Source organism: Mus pahari, chromosome 3 (assembly GCF_900095145.1).
Source record: "Mus pahari chromosome 3, PAHARI_EIJ_v1.1, whole genome shotgun sequence".
Classification (NCBI taxonomy): Eukaryota; Metazoa; Chordata; class Mammalia; order Rodentia; family Muridae; genus Mus; species Mus pahari.
This window is the reverse complement of record NC_034592.1, coordinates 93876818-93895037: the sequence shown is the minus strand read 5'-3', so window position 1 is coordinate 93895037 and position 18220 is coordinate 93876818. Positions and strand designations below refer to the sequence as shown.

General features: G+C 40.0%; 1 protein-coding gene across 1 annotated transcript in view; it reads right to left on the bottom strand.

Moving 5' to 3' along the window:
- Lgr4 (leucine rich repeat containing G protein-coupled receptor 4) overlaps positions 1-18220 on the bottom strand; it is a 100894-nt gene that overhangs the window by 28161 nt on the left and 54513 nt on the right. Inside the window, exon 2 of the mRNA XM_021192875.2 lies at positions 15443-15514. Coding sequence (XP_021048534.1) covers positions 15443-15514 — 72 coding nt within the window. The remainder of the gene's footprint in view (positions 1-15442; positions 15515-18220) is intronic.

Below are 18220 nucleotides of genomic sequence, written 5' to 3'. Positions count from 1 at the left end.
GAATTTAACTGTCTATGGCATGACCATGAGAAAAAGTGCTTTATTAAGTAACCAAAACACAACACCTGATTATCTTAACGTGTCAACAAAAAAGACTGATTAACCACAGTAGTCAAAATATTTGCTTCCTTTCCCCCAAATCTCTGCCTCTTTATAAACCATGTGAATGCTAAAGTAACCTGGTTTCAAAAAGCACTCCATTTCTCCTCAACTTACTGTTAATAGAACGGACACAATGAGCTGTGTGCTCTCGCGAGGCTTAGCCTGAAACCCAAGCCAGCAGTCTGGAGAACTGAAATAAACACTGTGAGTGTGGTGGGTGGGTGATAATGCCTCACAGGGGGCACACTACTTGGTGGCTTTGTTTCTTGGGAGAAAATAGAGCACATGTAGCCTTCATCTCCTGCAGTTGCCAGAGCTGCTGCGGTAAGGAATGATACCCGCTGCGGCCTCAGCAGGCACTCCTTAGAACCTTTCCACAGACTGCTCAGCTGGCAAGCTCCTACAAGCCAGCACTTCTTGTAGCAGCCCATCCTGGAGGTGCTTCGTGTCTTCAAGTTCATATCCAATAAAAAGCAGGGTGAATAAGTGACAGGACTTGGGGCCAGGTCCCCTAGTCCTTAAGAGACAAATATCTGGTATCTTCCAAGGTGCAGTGGTCAAAACAGATGGTATGCAGTTGTTCTTTCATATTAATCACATGACAACGACAACCCTGCTTTTCTAAAGCACCAGAGAGGTTAGGTGACTTGGCAAAACCCACACAGGTACAAAGGAGCCAGCATTCTAGTGCTTGCTTAGCTGCCTCAATGTTTATCCACTTGTTCCTGATCTGAGGTGCTTCTGTGGTGTCATCAAAAGATTAGAAAGTCATTCTCAGAGGAGAGGCGGAACACTATGGACTTGGGCAATGGGCAAGCTAACAGCTTTGTTTCAGTATCAACAGCTCTGCCCTAGAAGCCCAAAGGGACAAGCTCTGACTGCAATTAGGGGGGAATTTCCCAGCAGACTAACAGTGCATACCTCACTCAGCCAAAAAGGCCCAGAGTGAAGGAGATGAGAAAGAGATCTCTCAGTGCCCATATATAGGGACTCTTACTGGACCTATGGTGGCTGATCCTGAGGAAAAAGTACAAACTCTTGTAACAAAGAGCAGCTCTTTGCCATTCCATGCCTGGGTGTGTCCTTCTGTGCCACAGACAACTGTCTACCTTCAGGGCTGCTTGGTGGGCTAGCTTAAGAACTCAGAAAATTTTACTCCATAAAATGCTTCCTTGTTCACTATTAGTACACTCCTTGGTAGCAGTTAATTGCTAAGGAAATACCATCAAGGTGAAAGCAGAGGGTAGATGTGGTATAATTCTTTTTGCAAACACACATAGACAGTCCCAGGCATCATGTCTTTCACCTGTGCACCTCAGCAGCTTCTGGCTCCCAAGATGGTGACAATCACTCTACAAGATTTCAAGCCGTGAGCTTGTGGTCGTCTTTCTGTGGTATGAGTTTACCCTCCATTGGTCACCTGGACTACTCCCACGACCCTCCAGAAGGCTTCTGCCTCACCTACTTAAACACTGAGGGAGCTGCTGAGATGACAGCAGGTAGGAGCATGTGTTGCTTTTTCAGAGTACTTGGGTTCGAATCCCAGAAGTCACATATGGCTCACAACCATCCATGATTCCTTACAGGGGATCTGACCCCATCTCTGGCTTTCTAATATTAAATTCTGAAGAAAAAAAATTTCTCAAAGCCTCATTTTCCACCCACTGAATTTTCCAGACCTTCAATGTTAAGTCTCTTCTTTTACACCTTAACCCAGTGTTCTTGTCTCCTACAATTTAGCATTGACTGTTACATATCTGAACACATCAGAATTTTTCTATATAACTTACTACTCACATCAGTTTTCTTCCCCTGTAATAACCATGTATCCCAACTTCTGCCAACTGAAATCATGTTGACTGCCTGAGCTGAGTACTCCCACCAACACGAAACCAATTGACACCACCCTCCTAGAGTTCCACAGGAGTCTGAACTAGAACTTTCTCACCCGTGCATCTAAGTTTGCCTTGAGCTACTACTCACCCCCTTCCCCCATCTTTCTCTGTGGATTTGTAATGTTCCTTATGAGTAAGGACTAAATTATATTCATTTTGTATTCTTTTTTTAAAAAAAATATTTATTTATTTATTTATTTTTATTTATTATATGTAAGTATACTGTAGCTGTCTTCAGACACTCCAGAAGAGGGCATCAGGTTTCGTTACAGATGGTTATGAGCCACCATGTGGTTGCTGGGATTTGAACTCAGGACCTTTGGAAGAGCAGTCGGCGCTCTTAACCACTGAGCCATCTCTCCAGCCCCTCATTTTGTATTCTTGCACGAGACCATGCATATAGAAGATATGCTGTAATGCCTCAAGCCCCAATATAAGATGCATGAGAATGTAATATTGGCACTTAAAAAAAATTGGAGAGCTACCTGGTGATCTTTCCTTTTCCATTCTTCCATTTCTACTCCCTCAATCTCATTCCCAGTCTTAACAGGAAAGAAGTACTCAGCTAGACTTGAAGGTAGCAGGTACCCTCGCCTCTCTTAATGTATGCTGCAGGTATCTAGGAGGAGCTTAAAGTTGGAAAGACCAGTTCACAGGTCAGCAGTAATACCTCATCAAGTCACTGCACTGTATACACAAACACGCAGAATTGAAACAAGTCCAACAGCACTTGAAATAGTTACCCAAACAGTTTACCTCAGGACAGGACTTATTTACCCTGCTTGCTACAAGAGTCTTAGGAGCAAAGAAAGCAGAGAGAAAGAAGAGGGGAGCAAGAGTTGATGGTAGGGAGACATCAGTTCCCTAGGCTTATACTCTCCCAATGTATCTAAAGCCATTCCAGGGAAGGTCCAAGTGGTGCAATGTAAATGTCCATATGAATCTGTTTTATGGTTATTATTCATGAGTTCCATGAATTCACATTAAGAACTCCTTAGAGGGGAAGCTTTGGAGAGTAAGAGTTTTCAATGGTGTATCTACTCTTAATGGATATACTACATGAAACATGGGACATGGGTCAGTGGTGGATATGAGTGAACAAGCCACGTTTCAGAAGGAAATGTAGGCCAGGAGATTGATAAATTCGTGCAACTGCACCCAATGAGACTGGAATTTCTTCATTTGAGAAGCAACTGAAAGGAGAGGTTAGGCTATAGAGATGGCTCAGCAATTAAGAGCCCTCACAGCTCTTGCAAAGACCCAGGTTCAGTTCCCAGCACCCACATGGCAGTTTTCAACCATTTATAACTCCAGTTCCAGGTGATCCAAGGACTCTTCTGATCCCTACAAATTCTTGCACACATGTAGTACATGTATATATACTCAGGAATACAAATATACACATAAAATCAAATATTTTTAAAGAAAATGAGAGAGGCTACTGTGAAATGGAGAGTCAACCAACAGGTGTTTTTTGCACAAAACCACTGCATGAGGCCATCACATAAATGTCAAGGTGGCCAGAATTCTAGTCCATATTTAGGAGAGCAAAGACTACAATCTGAATACTGACCAGATGTTGACTGAGTTGAGGGGAATGTAGCAGCTGTTCTGAGGAGACACGGGATAAAGGAGGGACAATGAGACCATAGCAACTGTGGACTGGAGGCAGAAAGTGTTCACTACACAACAAGACAGCTTTACAAAGACACATCTTCTCACATCATGAGGAGGTTGAGGAGTAGGCTGCACACCCTTGCAATCTGCTCATGTCCCTCACCTTCATCCTGTAGGTGATTGATTACATGGTGGTCTGGTATTGTGCTACCATTAACCCTAATGCAAAGTACCACAATACTGCCCCTGAGTCTAATCAATGTTTTTCTGCCCTCAGCAATGTCTTCTTTCCTCCTCTACTGCTTCTCTCCACACTCCCTTTGAAGATAAGCAAAAGAAAATATTACAGCTCGAACCCAAATAAATCTAGGCTGCCTCTCCTGTGATATCATTGAGTCCCTCAAGTCCCCCATGGCCAGTGTCAGTCATACTGCTTACAAAGTACAACAGCTATACCATCAACCTGTGATGTTTCCTGCAAAGACAGTTCTAAGTCAAAACTAGGCAAGTCTGGCCACCAGAGAGCATTTGATGGGTGGTGGGTGTCACTCTTCTAAACGTTATTTGAAATCAACAGGATATAAAATGTTAGCATCCATTTTCAACAGCATAAAACACTTCTAGTATTAATCCTAAGTCATATATTAATTTAAATTTGAAGCCTTGCCTGTATGTTCAGAACGATGGGGTTTCTGTTGAAAAATTAAAAAAAAAAAATCACAAGGCATTTGCTGGTTCTCATGTAGGCTATTCATTATCCTATTACACTGGCCCTTAAAACACTCAGTACACCATAACAGCTGACCACCAGTGTCTCCTTTTTTAACAACTGGAGACTGGGCCTCTGCCCCTGACATGCCCAGTCCAGTGTCCTACAACACCACTAAAAACACGAATCCTAGAAACACAACAATGCAAACAAAGCAATGTAAATCCCAGAGACCGAACACTTCTGCTTGGTGTTTCCCACTACTAACTTCAAGACAGCCACAAGAAAGAGGTACTCTTGTAGTGGACTAAAAAGGCCAATAATTAAGCAGCCTTCTTTCTAGATTCCCTGGGACCTTCGTCTTAGCAGCATTAAACCTCATCCGATACGGCAGATTACTTTTCCCAGTTCACCACCCAGGCCTGGCTTACTTTCCTACTGCCTTTCCTTTCTTTCTTCCTTACCCACCCCAATCCTCGTGCTAGGGCTCAAACCTAGGGCCTCAGACATGCCCATCTGTACCTCCAGCCACATTAGCCACATTTTTTTCACACCTTCAGGAAGGCTTTTATGTCTCCATACTGCACACACACGCTGGAGGTAGTAGTGCATGCCACCCAGCACTTGAGAGGCTGAGGCAAAAGAATAACAGGTTTGAAATAGACCTGGAATGAAAAAGTATTCTGGGGAGCATCCTGGGATCTATAGTGAGACTCCATGACAAAAAGCAAGGAAGCAAATAATACATGTAAATCTGCAATGTTTCAAGAACACACATGTATTCAGATTCTTTTCACAAAACTGTCACTGTTCCCTAAAGCAGCATACCTTTGCAAGAAGAAAACTCTCCCCCTACCACACACACACACACACACACACACACACACACACACACACACACACACANANAGAGAGAGAGAGAGAGAGAGAGAGAGAGCGAGCAAGCTAAACACTATAGTAATCTATAATAAAAATATCTCTGTTAAAACTTAGCATGAAGCCATCTAGCGCTCTTCCACATACTAAAGAACTTTAATTCTAAGATATTTAAGTTCCACCTGCGCCATATTGGCCTTTTGCGTCTCCCATTTCATCACAATAACCTGCAGAAGCCATTCTAGAGGTAAATCGTTTGCTTTTGGATGATGAGCACATGACACCCATGGGAGGAAACAGTATAACACATCCTTAAACTATCCGTAGCTAAGAATGACCAGTAGCTGTCTATCACCTTTCTTCTACCACAGGCCAGCAAGGGAAGCACGGCCTTGTCTCAGCTCTCTCTTCTCATTCCTTTTATGTCCAACATTCATGAGCTCCAGCAGAACTTAAGTTTCTGCCTGTGCTGACAAAGTTTCTCGCATTGGTAATTTCAAAATGAAGAGAAATCCTTTGTCTTAACCTCTCCCCTAATTTTAAGTTCAAAGATAGGATGGATTACTGAGCCAACAAGATGACTCTGAGAGTAAAATCACTTGCTGCCATGCCTGATGCCCGAAATTCGATCCCTGGATCCCACAATGGTAGGACAGAACCAACTTCCAACTGTAGTCCTTTGACGTCCAAACGTGAGCCATGATATATACCACCATACTCATCCATGCACATTCATTATACACTCACACAGTAGGTGAATGAAAATACATGTTAAACGTGATTACTGATACTGTGAGCCACACAGACTTTAGAGAAAAGTCAGCTTGCATAGCATATTGCACAGACTTGCTGATTTATCCACATCACAAAATGGCAAGACACACAGAGTTAAGTGGTGAGGATGGAATGCCAGAGCAGTCTGCAAAGGAAGGCAGGGAAAGTGACACAAAGCAGAAAGAGTTCAGAATGAACTGTACTGAATGATTGAGCTCTAAAGCTGTTTAAGCCACAGTCTCCTGCAAGATGAGAATACACCTCCTACTATTTAAATGGGAATTCAGTTCTGTTATTTTCAGCCAAAAGTTGTTTTAACTAACTGAATTGCCAATAAACATTGTTCCTTTCTTACCTAGTAACAGAATCCTGACTTGAGTCCAAGCTCTTGACAAAGCTCTTATTAGCCAGCATTTCCTGTTAACAATCCATATTACTAAATTGTAGCCAATGAGATGTCAGAAGTACTGTATTATTGTATTCAAGGTGGTTTCTTAAAAGAAGTGACAAAGTGAGACATTGCCATCCCTCCTTCCTCCTCTGAGAAGTGACTGCCAATAGCTACAGCTACAGCAGCGACATAAGCTAGATGTGAACACTATAAGCAAAGAACTGCAGACAAGAATGCTAAACTCTACATTTCTAATAACTGTGATTCTCAACAGTAGCTCCTGGTTGCTAGGCTGCAGATCTCATAGGCATGCAAATAAAAGAGAGCATTATGTCTTTAAGCCACTGTTTTGATTTGTTGTAGTTGTTTTAACTTTCCACTATAGTCAGATATAATTACAATTCAAGAAATTTAGGAAAAGAGCACACTAGGCTGTAACAAATGTAGCACAATTAAAGACAGTACATTAAGGGGCTGGGGAGAGGGCTCTGCAGTTAAGAGCACTTGCTGCTCTTCTATGACCTGAATTTGGTTCCCAGTACTCATATCAGTTGGCTCACAACCACCTGGAACTCTGAGACCTGATGCCTCTTCTGTGTGTGTGTGTGTGTGTGTGTGTGTGTGTGTGTGTGTGTGTGTGTGCATATATAAAAAAATAAAATACTTTTAAAGGACAGTACATTAAATATACAAAAATTAGGTAAGGAGTTTCTAAATTTTTTTAAAAAAATAGATAAGCACCAGAACAGTAGGAAATATTCAAAAGAAAATATAATATATATTCACTACTGGTAAAACCTAGATCTATCAGTATTTTAGTATTATGACAAATGAGTATAAATAATATTCTAATTTTTAAAAGAAAGTATATTAATATACTCAAAAACCTCTAGGTTACATGACAAAAATGTCAACAAAGGTTATCTCTCTGAGGTAAGATACTAATTGGTTAATCTTTTCTTCTCTGTAACTATTTGTGCAGGTTTTGAACATCAAGTTTTCATTAATTTTATATTTATTTTTGAAAAATCCTAGCTTTTCTCAAGTTGTTTCATACTTTATAGCTCTAGATCCATACATGTCTTCAATACAGATATTTGTAGCACATTCAACATAACAATCTCAAAGGTACAGAGAGCACTCAAAACAACTGACATGTACAAAGAAGGTAAAGAACGAGTGCGGAGCCAGAGTCCCTGTGGTGGAGGAATACAGTGTTATTTAATAGTTTACTGAGTAAGCGTGGCTTAGGTAAGAGTAGACAACAAATAAAAGAAATGGCTCAGTTTATTAGCTTGTTGGAAAACTTAATCATATTAATAGAAAATCAAATATATCTTTGTTTACTTGTAATCACTATTATATTCAAAGAACAAATAACCATCATAGATTAAAATACGTAAAGAAACCAACAATCTGTGGTTTCATGTACCTCTCTACACTTTTTGTATCCTGTGTCACTTTACCAGTAACTGTTTGGAATTCCCCAGTTTGATTCTTCTACTTGCTACTAAATTCTGATTTGCTAAACCCCAAGCCAGACTACATCACATTTTCATCATCTATATTCATGAGCTACTAAGCACTTACAACAAAGTTACAGATATAGTTTAGTGGAACTCAGTAAATTGATATTAACTCCTATTTAAATGGAGAATTCTTCAACAGTATATAACTACCTTCCTGCTTTCTTCTTGGGGAACCATTTCTCCAGTCCAAATAGCTCTAATAGGTAGGGATGAATTGATGAACCAAGTTAGACAACACCATCAAACAGAATCGATATTTTAAGAACAAGCAAGGGAGGCAAAACTGCCAAGCAAAATCCTCCCAGGTCTCTGCTAAAAGCAACAAGGAATGCTTTAGACATTAATTTAGGATGTTAGAGCTGGGAGTGGTGGCGCACGCCTTTAATCCCAGCACTTGGGAGGCAGAGGCAAGTGGATTTCTGAGTTTGAGGCCAGCCTGTTCTACAAAGTGAGTTCCAGGACAGCCAGGGCTATACAGAGAAACCCTGTCTCGAAAAACCAAACCAACCAACCAAACAAACAAAAACAAACAAACAAATAAAAAAGTAAAGGATGTTAGGACTACTGAAGGTTTGAGTCCCCACTATATGAAGATAAGATATTTACAACAGGAAAGGAACCAAAGACAGAGAAGTAGGAATCAAAACTGAACAACTGAGAACATGTGAAAATTCTTGTAACTTAAGCCTCAAGATCCAGTGGCAGCTGGAACAACTCCGCCCTTTAGACATTCCTGTTCTCCAAGGAGCCATTCTCTGCTGTGCCTCAGTGGCACTTGTGTATGAAACCTGGTAGACTTCTGTACCATACGGACCATGTTACAAGCTTTGTTCGCTCTCCAAAGCCCAGAAGCTATCTGCTAACATCCCCAAATTCCTGTTCCTTAAAGTACTCCTTTCCCCCAAATGCCACTGTCACTGTTCTGCTGAAACAACCAGAAAGCTACTTAAAGTCACTGAGATCATTTTTCAGTGTCTGGCTCTGGCATCGCTCTCCAGCATGCCAAAGTTGATCCCTTTGTTTCGTTGTGGAAACCTCTTCTTCACAGCTCCTGGGAAGAGCTCTGCCGCAGTTCTCTCCTGGCACTTGCCTTCTTCCCACACCTTGATTTAAGTGTTTCCCAAGGAGCTGTCCTTGGCCCTCTTCCCTTCTTTTCTGCCCTCTATCCCTTGGCAATCTTTTACAATCTCAAGTTTCCAATTATCAACACATAAAAGATTCTCAACTCTACACCCAGAAATCTCTATTCTGCATTCCAGTCACATATGTCCCAATCTACATTCTGTGGAACTCAGCATGTTTACTTGAAATTAAATTTGATACTTTATCTTCTAGAACAATTTCTTTTCATGTCTTTAATTTTAACAACTCGTGGAAATATTAAAATTAAGCACTACTAATGTTACCTTAGCTGAGATATCCCTTTTATTTGATTTTGCCTCTCATTTGCCCTAATTCAGATTTACACACAGACACAGACACTCACCCCAATTCATTTTTAGACAGGATCTCTGTGTAGCCCAGGATGGCCTAGAACTTCCAATGTTGACCAGGTTGGTTGTGGATTCAGAGATCTGCCTGCCTCTGTGTTCTCCATGCTGGGACTAAAGGCATACATCACCATGCTAAACCTAGATTTTGATGAATCTCTATAACAGCTAGCTCCACTGGCTAACCGTTATCTTTCTAATCTCTCAATTCTAAGCTCTCTGCTATGAGATTATATTGACAGAAAATTATATCTTCTTGATATAATATAAACTAGTCCCTGGTTAAAAAAAACAAAACAAAACAAAACAAAAAAAACCTTCAACAGTCACTCATGATCTTTGTCTACCAAGAAAGGCCCCCAGTCTGGCTCCAAATGCCTTTCTAGGTTGCTTTTCTAAGGTTGCTTTCAGTAAGTCAGCACTACCTCACCTAACATATTCACTACCCATCTCAGTCTGTCTCCCTTTCCCTGCTTTAGTGTCTTTACATATCTCCTCATAAATAACTCCTACCATCCCTCAAGGCTCCCTAGAAATGCCAGCTCTTTGATGAGCTCTTCTTTAATCTTTCTTGCTAGAAGTAATTTCCCTTTTCCTTTGAACTCTCATAGCTGGAGTACACTATTCTTTTTCCTTGAAGTCAAGAATCTCATTTAATTCAGCACCAAACACAGTCTTATTTAGTTGACAAAGGCTTATTGAATTAACAAATGATGTAGTAATAAGTCTTTCTTTCCTTGGCCTTCCCACTTGTACAGGAGACACAGCCAGTCCTAAAATTGATAGCAGGTCCAACTACTATGAATTCTGTCAGCTGGGCAAGGTCCTTCTGTGAGAAGAAACTCTCCCTTCTCAAAGAATTAGATGTGTTAAAAACAAAACGAAGAGAAGAACATTCTAGAAGGGCCTAGTCCATAATCTTAGGTTGCAGTTAGTGCAGGCTCCCTTCCCATTTCTCTCCTTTCTGCATTACTTTCCAACCTTAGAGCTCTCCAAATAGCCCATTCTAGAAAAGGTAAGCATCCCACAGGTAATGAGGCTTCTGTGCTCACTACACAACTGCTAGGTTGGTGATCTTTATGAACAGTCGTCCTCTTACTCAAGTAGTTCAGAGGAGGAGCAAGGGGAGCACCATCGAGCAACTGAGTCTATCAGCAGGAGACTGAGGAAAGGCTTTGCTCTATCTGAGACGTCCAGCCCAGCTCATCTGGAAGGATTCATCAAGGAAGTACATGTGTAGTGAGTCCTGTGTAGTTTCAAGGACAGTCCTTCTAAGTGCAATAGCAGAAGAGAACAATGGCCAGCTACTATGTCCACCTGGGAAGCACATACTGACATTAACAAGAACTCATCTGAAATTTCTCGCTATTTCTTCCTAGTTTCAACCTGAACCCAATTATAAAAATAACTAAAGTTGTTCATGCTTGGTAAAAGGCAATTACTGCTGGGTAGAACTGGAATAATGGTGGCAGGCTACACTGACTGTGCTTACATGCTCAAACCTTAATCAGTGCTTGCACAGCACCTGAGAGGAAACAGAACATATGTTTGAGGATTACGGATGAGAGCATGAAGGCTTCAAAAAGGTGAGATTTTTGCTGTGGTCAAATTTGATTACCCATCCCTGTTGGAATTGTTTACACACCCCTTTTATAAAGAAGTGGCCCCATTTAGTTCTGAACAGATTAAACAAAACAAGTAACAGTGAACTGGTATGCAGAATTCTAGCTTTCACTCTAGTATCATGAAGCCTTAAGAGTCAAAGTGTTAGGAAATGACAGAACTATCTTAGTCATAGAGTGTATTCAGTAATAACTGACTGAATGCCAACACTGACAGAAGCTTCAACAGTTGATGCTACATCCCTGTAATAGCAACAGGAACTTTTCAGAGACAGCCTGTGGAAAAGTAGCTGGTATTTATTCTTCCTGCTGTTTCTAACTAAGCCGTTCTCACAACTATAAATTGCAACCATTCCCCAAAGGGCTACCACTGCCCTGCCACGTCCAAGAGAACCAGAAGCATTTGTGGCTCTATAGATGGTATCAGGCAATCGATCCTGACACTGCTGCACTAACGCTTTCCCAGAATCCAAGCTTTAGTTAGAATACTGCTAACAGACTCACCAGCCTACTCCAACTCCTTCCTCCATGCAAAACTACCTTGTCTCCAAATATTTCAACAGAACGTCAGCCATGTTTAGAGTGACTATTGAAATTTCTCTACCTCACAGGGACATATTTTTTACATGTTATCCAATATTCCTTTTCTAGTAGTCTTGTGAGGATTCTCATTTTAAGGACTAGGAAAGTGAGATACAAAAATCAAGAGACTGCCCTAAGACCTGAGAACCTGGCATGTACTGACTTTAGTGCCAGAATCTATAGGAGAATATTACTGAGTAACAATCTTTATGAGTTATAAGCTTTGAAAAGTAGATTAAATGTGAAAATAACCAGCAACAATATATAATATGTCTAACAGACATAGAAAAGGTTGGATGGAATTTCTCTAAGAGTAAGTACACATTCTTCAGAATTCAGAAGGAACAGAGCTTTGAAGGCCAGGAAATTCAGGACCTTTCAGGACCCAGAACAACAAAACAACAGATTTATGAACTTGAGCAAGACCCAAAACCCTTTCAGTCCAGGTCCTGCCTTTATAAAACTAACTTTCTTATAAGTATGAGAAAGAACTTATGTACAATGAAAGGCTTTATACATATGGTATTAACCATTGTATCTTTAAAGGACTGAATTCTTTGGGTCCCAAGCAGATTGGTTGCCAGTGTCTCTAGTCTTAGTAACTAGCATGTAGTAATTCTAGTCTCCTTATAAATCTATCAAACCAAACTCCCTCAGGAAACATTTAAGTCCCCTACAGCACTTGTCTCAAAAACTTATCTATCCAAAATCATCTGAGAAATGTCTTTAGAATCGCCATCCAGTCCTTTCATAACAATTCACTCCACATACTCCAATTCTCCAGAAATTTCTCCTTCCAGACCACTCCATATCCTTTGATGTTCTTACAGGGTACCCTTGCATCCTATCTTCATCCACTCAATTCCTACATCCTACAAAACTCAGCAGAAATTATTCTAGGAATCACAAAAGCTTCCCACAGCCTACATCTCAAATCTATCTTTTGGCTTCCACTCACCCCATATATACTTCAGTACAAACTGTAATCTCTCTCCAAAGATTAAATCAACTGTTATTCAGCAGAGTTTCCTAGAATGGTGTTAATTATTTGTGTCTGCTTATACGGTACTGCTAAGCATAGGTAGCTACTGACACTAAAAGCTGGTAGCTCTGGGCTGGCAATGCACTTCTGTGCAGAGTATCTATAGAGCATGTATAAAACCTTGGGTTCCGTCACCAGCACTACAAAGTAGAAATGAGCTGTATGAAATGTGGCTAGTTCAGCTAAGGAGCTGGCTGAATTTTTGACTTTCATTCATATCTAAATTTAAATGGCCACCTGCTTCTAGTTGGTAAGATATCAAACAATGCAACCCAACAGGTCAGCTTCCCACAGAACTAGGCTGTATCTGGGTCCCTACCAAGCACCACAAGAACTGGCGAGCAAAGGACTCAGTGTTTGCTGCCAGAATAAACCAATGTGTAACTGTGTATGAACAGTTTTTATATACTGTTGGGAAGTGAATCTACCCCATACTCTAAGCATTTCAGATCCCTACGTGAGACTTGGCCAAGCTCAGTCATGTGTTATAAAGAAGGCCTCGTTAACTAACGTGGAAAAAACTCCAGGCAAGTCACTCATTTCTACTTAGGGTGCTCAGCTTTACAATCACTCTGAAATCATTTCCAGATGACTTTTGAACACATGGTTATGATGTTTATGAAACATTACAATAGTCAAGGCCTCATTACTCAGGAATGTTAAAAATCAACTACATTGTTTTAAAAGGCAAAAATGAAGCTTTTTAATGTTCATATTAACCTGGAAAATAAACTCTCCTGAATGCCTAAATTATTGCTAGAATATTAAAGACTGTTCTGAAATAAATAACTTGCAGCTCTCCTAAGTGATTTCTTTTTAAATCCTATCCAGTATTCAGAGTGGGCATAACAGCTTAATTTGATAAGCTTTATTACTGCAATAGTAGAATAGAGAGAGAGCATGAGAACTAGCAATCAAACTCAATTTAGTTCCAATTAAAACTTTCAGTTGATAAAGCTCATGAGGTTCACAAATGCTTGGTCATTTGAGATTTTAAGAAATCCAAGATGTGAAATTTCACAAAGCAGAGATTAGCCAGGTTCCCACCACAAAATCCCTAACAGTGTAACTGGTAATTGCAGGTATAACAACAAAGGTGGTCTGCACACAGTGGTCCCCTCCAGAGTACAGGAAGCATCTCCATTTCCTGTCTGATACTTCATACATCCCACAGTAGCTACACAATGACTGACCAACCACTTGCTAATGTCCTTTCATTACATAATTACTTCTGTAAAGAGATACTAATCCTGAAGTCTAAAACTAGATGTGGGAAAAAAAAATAGAAGCAGAAAAGCACCTTAACAATTGATTGTAGTGGTGAAGATAGAGACTTCAACTGCAACTATCTCAAGCAGCATTATTGAAAGACAATTAATATGCATTATATAAAAGGCATAAATAAAATACATCATACCCTAAAATACTTTTACCCAAACATAATTTTGCCTTGTGCACTTTAAAAATAATAAAATACCACCTAGCATTTATATAACATTCCGAATCAAAATACCATACTAAATATTTAAGATATATTTTGTATGCACCAGAATAGTACGAATGAGGAATTATTATTAACCACACCTTATAGTCAAAGGCTCCAAGAGTCTAAGTAATTTGACCCAGTTCTTAAACTTGTGACAAATAATCTCTGTCCAATTTTTTGCTGTAGAAGCATTAGGCTCAACTAAGTAGTGTGGGAAGAAAAAAATTCTCTTCCATTTTATTAAGTCTTTAAATAGCTATTTCAATGATCTAGAAATACAATCTGGGCCTAACTTGACTCCTACTCTACACTGGAAAAGAGGGGCTGAGCTAGAAGAGGCAGTGTCACTGACTTGACTCTCATACTCAACAGACAGAGACCAGGACATGATCTATAACTGAATTTAGATCCCTTCAGGCCGGTGTCTTTTTTATGCCCTTGGTATCAAACCGTAACCTTTCTATGACCACAGAATATATAATCAATGAAGTGGGGCTTATATTAACTGACTCAAATCTAATTTTACTGTTCACCAGGATTCCAAAGATAAAATCCATAGTTTTCAATTCTTTTAAAAACTAAAGGTGCCAGCCAGGGCTAGACAGAGAAACCCTGTCTCAAAAAAAGAAAAAACAAAAAAACAAAAACAAAACAAAACAAAAAACCTACAGGTGCACTCTTTTCATTATGGACATTACAAGCATATGGAAAGCACAACTAGGAAAGGAAAGATGAAAAACACATCAAAAATTATGTTTTCATAATGCAAGTGACAAATAGAGAAACGTTCTTAAAGTTGCTGTAGGGGGCATAGCAGGCTGCTGTCAGACACTCTTACCCCCCAAAAGTTATATGTGAACAGCCAAGGGGATCAATTATCAGCTTCCTGCTGCTGTCCAGTTACTGTCTAAAAGGTCTGTTGCTTCACGGCCCTGGAACACCTTGTTATTTCTTCTGTTCTGTTACCCATACAGCAACTGCTTCAGCAACAATGGTAATTATGCAGGAGCCACGTTATCTGAAGATCACACTGTAATTAACTTGTGTCACTGCAGCAATCATGGTTATAATAATTGCAGGGGGGGAAAATGTCTTATGGAAGTAGCAGTTTTTAGTTCTGGCTTTCAAAAATAACTTTAGTAATTATACTGCTTAAAAAAACAAGCTTGTTCTCCCCAACCCCCAAACACGGTTCCTCTGCACAAAGCTCACTTGGACTAAGCTATCAGGAGTTCTCAGACAAGGATCAGTAGGCTCTCTCCATAAACAGAGCTTCCAGGAAGGAGTAGAAAACACACTAGTGCACATTGCTCAAAGTAGTACTTACAGCTCCTCTAGAAAAGGAAAGTTCTTAAATGCATCTTCTGGTAACTGGGTGATATTGTTCATACTGACATCCCTGCAAGACAAGAAGATGGGAGCATCATTAACTAAGTGGTCGTCATCAAATGGTTTAAGCCAATAGAAAACAAATCACATTTTGTACAGAAGCTAGAAATGAGTGACTATGGAGGACAAGGGAACAGGCCTAATCTGATTTTAGAATCAGTGCTTAGAAAAGTTAACTCTTTCGCTATGAATTATGTCCCACAATTTAGAAACACACTGCAGTCCTAGAATTTCCCCCTTTTAGGTATCCGCAGGAAAGAAATATTTCAATCTACCAGAAGAAGTAAGCCAGTGTAGGTCCCCATGTCCTCGGATAGCAGGGGGTAGTCAAAGTCCTATGCATGACCAAAATAAGCAAACACACATTCCAGGACTAGATCAAATAGATCTGCAGATGAAAATGGCTTCTGAATTACAATCAAGGACAATAAAAATAAGCCCTAGCTCTAGCCAATCGGGCTTTCTTTAAAAAACTACAAAAAGTCCTCCAGGTGAGAACTGTCAGTGGGTTTCATTTGGAGCCTGTGAAGAGATGCAGGCTAGAGACAAGTGCATACATGATAGGTATGTAGTCAGTTTAGAAAGGAGGGAACTCACTCAACAGTGTAACTCAACAATTAACTAGTTCAAACAGTTAAAACATACTTTATTAATCATCCCCCTCTTCCCTGGCAGCTGCCTTTGAATTGACTTTCTCTTCCATACGCCATTTGATATCAACACTGTAAAAGACAGTAACAGCTTTCTGAGGGGAAGTCCTGGCGTGCTCTGAGCCACTGAGCAACTCCTTCAGCCACGCTGCCTCTTATCTGGAGACACATGCAGTGGATGAGCCCTCTAATGCCAAAATCAAGATAAAGCTTAAGCATGAAGCACTTCCGTTGCTGGATTATAAGGATTGGCAACAAGAGGCATTAGTAAAAATAAATAAATAAATAAAAATAAATAAATAAATCAAGTATAAAATAAGGTATAACTGACATCAATTCACAAACTCCTTTTCAAGGTATGACACCTTCAGTTCCTCAGTGCTGGAGTCACTCTGCCCCACCTTTCCTCTTGCTAATATTTAGAAACTGGGATTGCATCCCTTTCTTCCTAGCCGTTCCCAAAGCAGGTGGAAAACATCCTGGGCTGGGAATGACAGAAACTGCAGTAGGACCAAAACCAGCAGGAACAGAAGCAGCAAAAAGGAGCAGATGCTCTCAGTATAAAATTGCACTAACAATCACCTTTCACTAATCTGGCAACCAAGGCTCACTGTGGGGCAAAATGACTTCCTCAAGGCTAACAAGGAGGAAATTGTGCACTTCCTATGTCTTCCTATGTAGTACATAATTCCTATAAGTCTTCTCACTGCTAATCAAGATAGAAACCAAAGACTGAATAATACCAAGGTTAAAAATTAGGAAAAGGAGCCGGGCGTGGTGGTGCATGCCTTTAATCCCAGCACTGGGGAGGCAGAGGCAGGCGGATTTCTGAGTTTGAGGCCAGCCTGGTCTACAGAGTGAGTTCCAGGACAGCCAGGGCTATACAGAGAAACCCTATCTCGAAAAACCAAAAAAAAAAAAAAAAAAAAGAAAAGAAAAAGAAAAAAACTAGGAAAAGGGGGTAGATGGGGAACCTAAGTGACAGAGAATGTTTAGCATATTTTAAGGCCCCAGTTTCACTTGTCAGCAACAAAAGAAATGCGGGGAGGAGGAGATAATGGCCTGGAGACCTTGGCATAACCATTAATGCATCTTAAGTCATATCCTTCTGCCTGACAACTGAATAGAAAAAGGACTATAAATAGCTCACCAACTGAGGAGTCAACGTTCACATATATTTCTATAGCTTGAAATTTCCCTTTAAGTGGATTATTACTAGACTCACAAACATTCCAATTTTTTTTTTCTATCATTGAAAAATGACTCAGATCCTACTAAAGATAACTTAGAAGACATTGTATCTTTCTCCAGGAAGTATTATTTTTAAACCCAGCTCCCAATACTACCTAAAGCAGCAGTCATCAGTGAGAAAACCGAATGACCCCTTTCCCATAAAGACTTTGGCAAAGAAATAGAGAAATAACTCAGTGGCCAACTACACTCGCTGCTCTTTCAGATGATCCCAGTTTAGTTCCCAGCACCCACATGGCAGTTTGTAACCCTCTGTAACTCCAGTTCTAAGGGATCTGATGCCCTCTTCAGACTCTGCAGGCACCAGGCAAATGGTAAATAGGAATATATGTGGGCAAAATCTTTTACACACACAATAAAGTTAAATTTTAAAAAACAATCATTCGTCAAAAGACTGGTGAAATACCATCAAAATAGGGAACAGAGAACTGACATCTGACACCCAAACAATTGACCCAGGGCTTCTCTCTATAATGAAGCAGTTTGCTAACTGGTTTGTGTAGCTTCTTAGCCTGACATTATACTGTTTATTTCACCTGCTGCTCTAAGTTTGTTTATTATGGAGAAGCACTTTCTTTGTTATTGTTGAAAATAAGTAAGACTCACTTAAGGATTTTTTTTCTGAACAATTTACTATGATGTAAAGTGTAAAGGCTATACACTGCCTTTCCTATAGAAAAGCAGTGACTTCTGCTGGATACACCAAAACCATTCTTAAGAATACAACACAAATTTTAATTTGAAAGGAAAAGCAATAATGTCATGAATAAAGAATGATTCTGTAAAATTACACATTTTTGCTACTTTTTAACTAT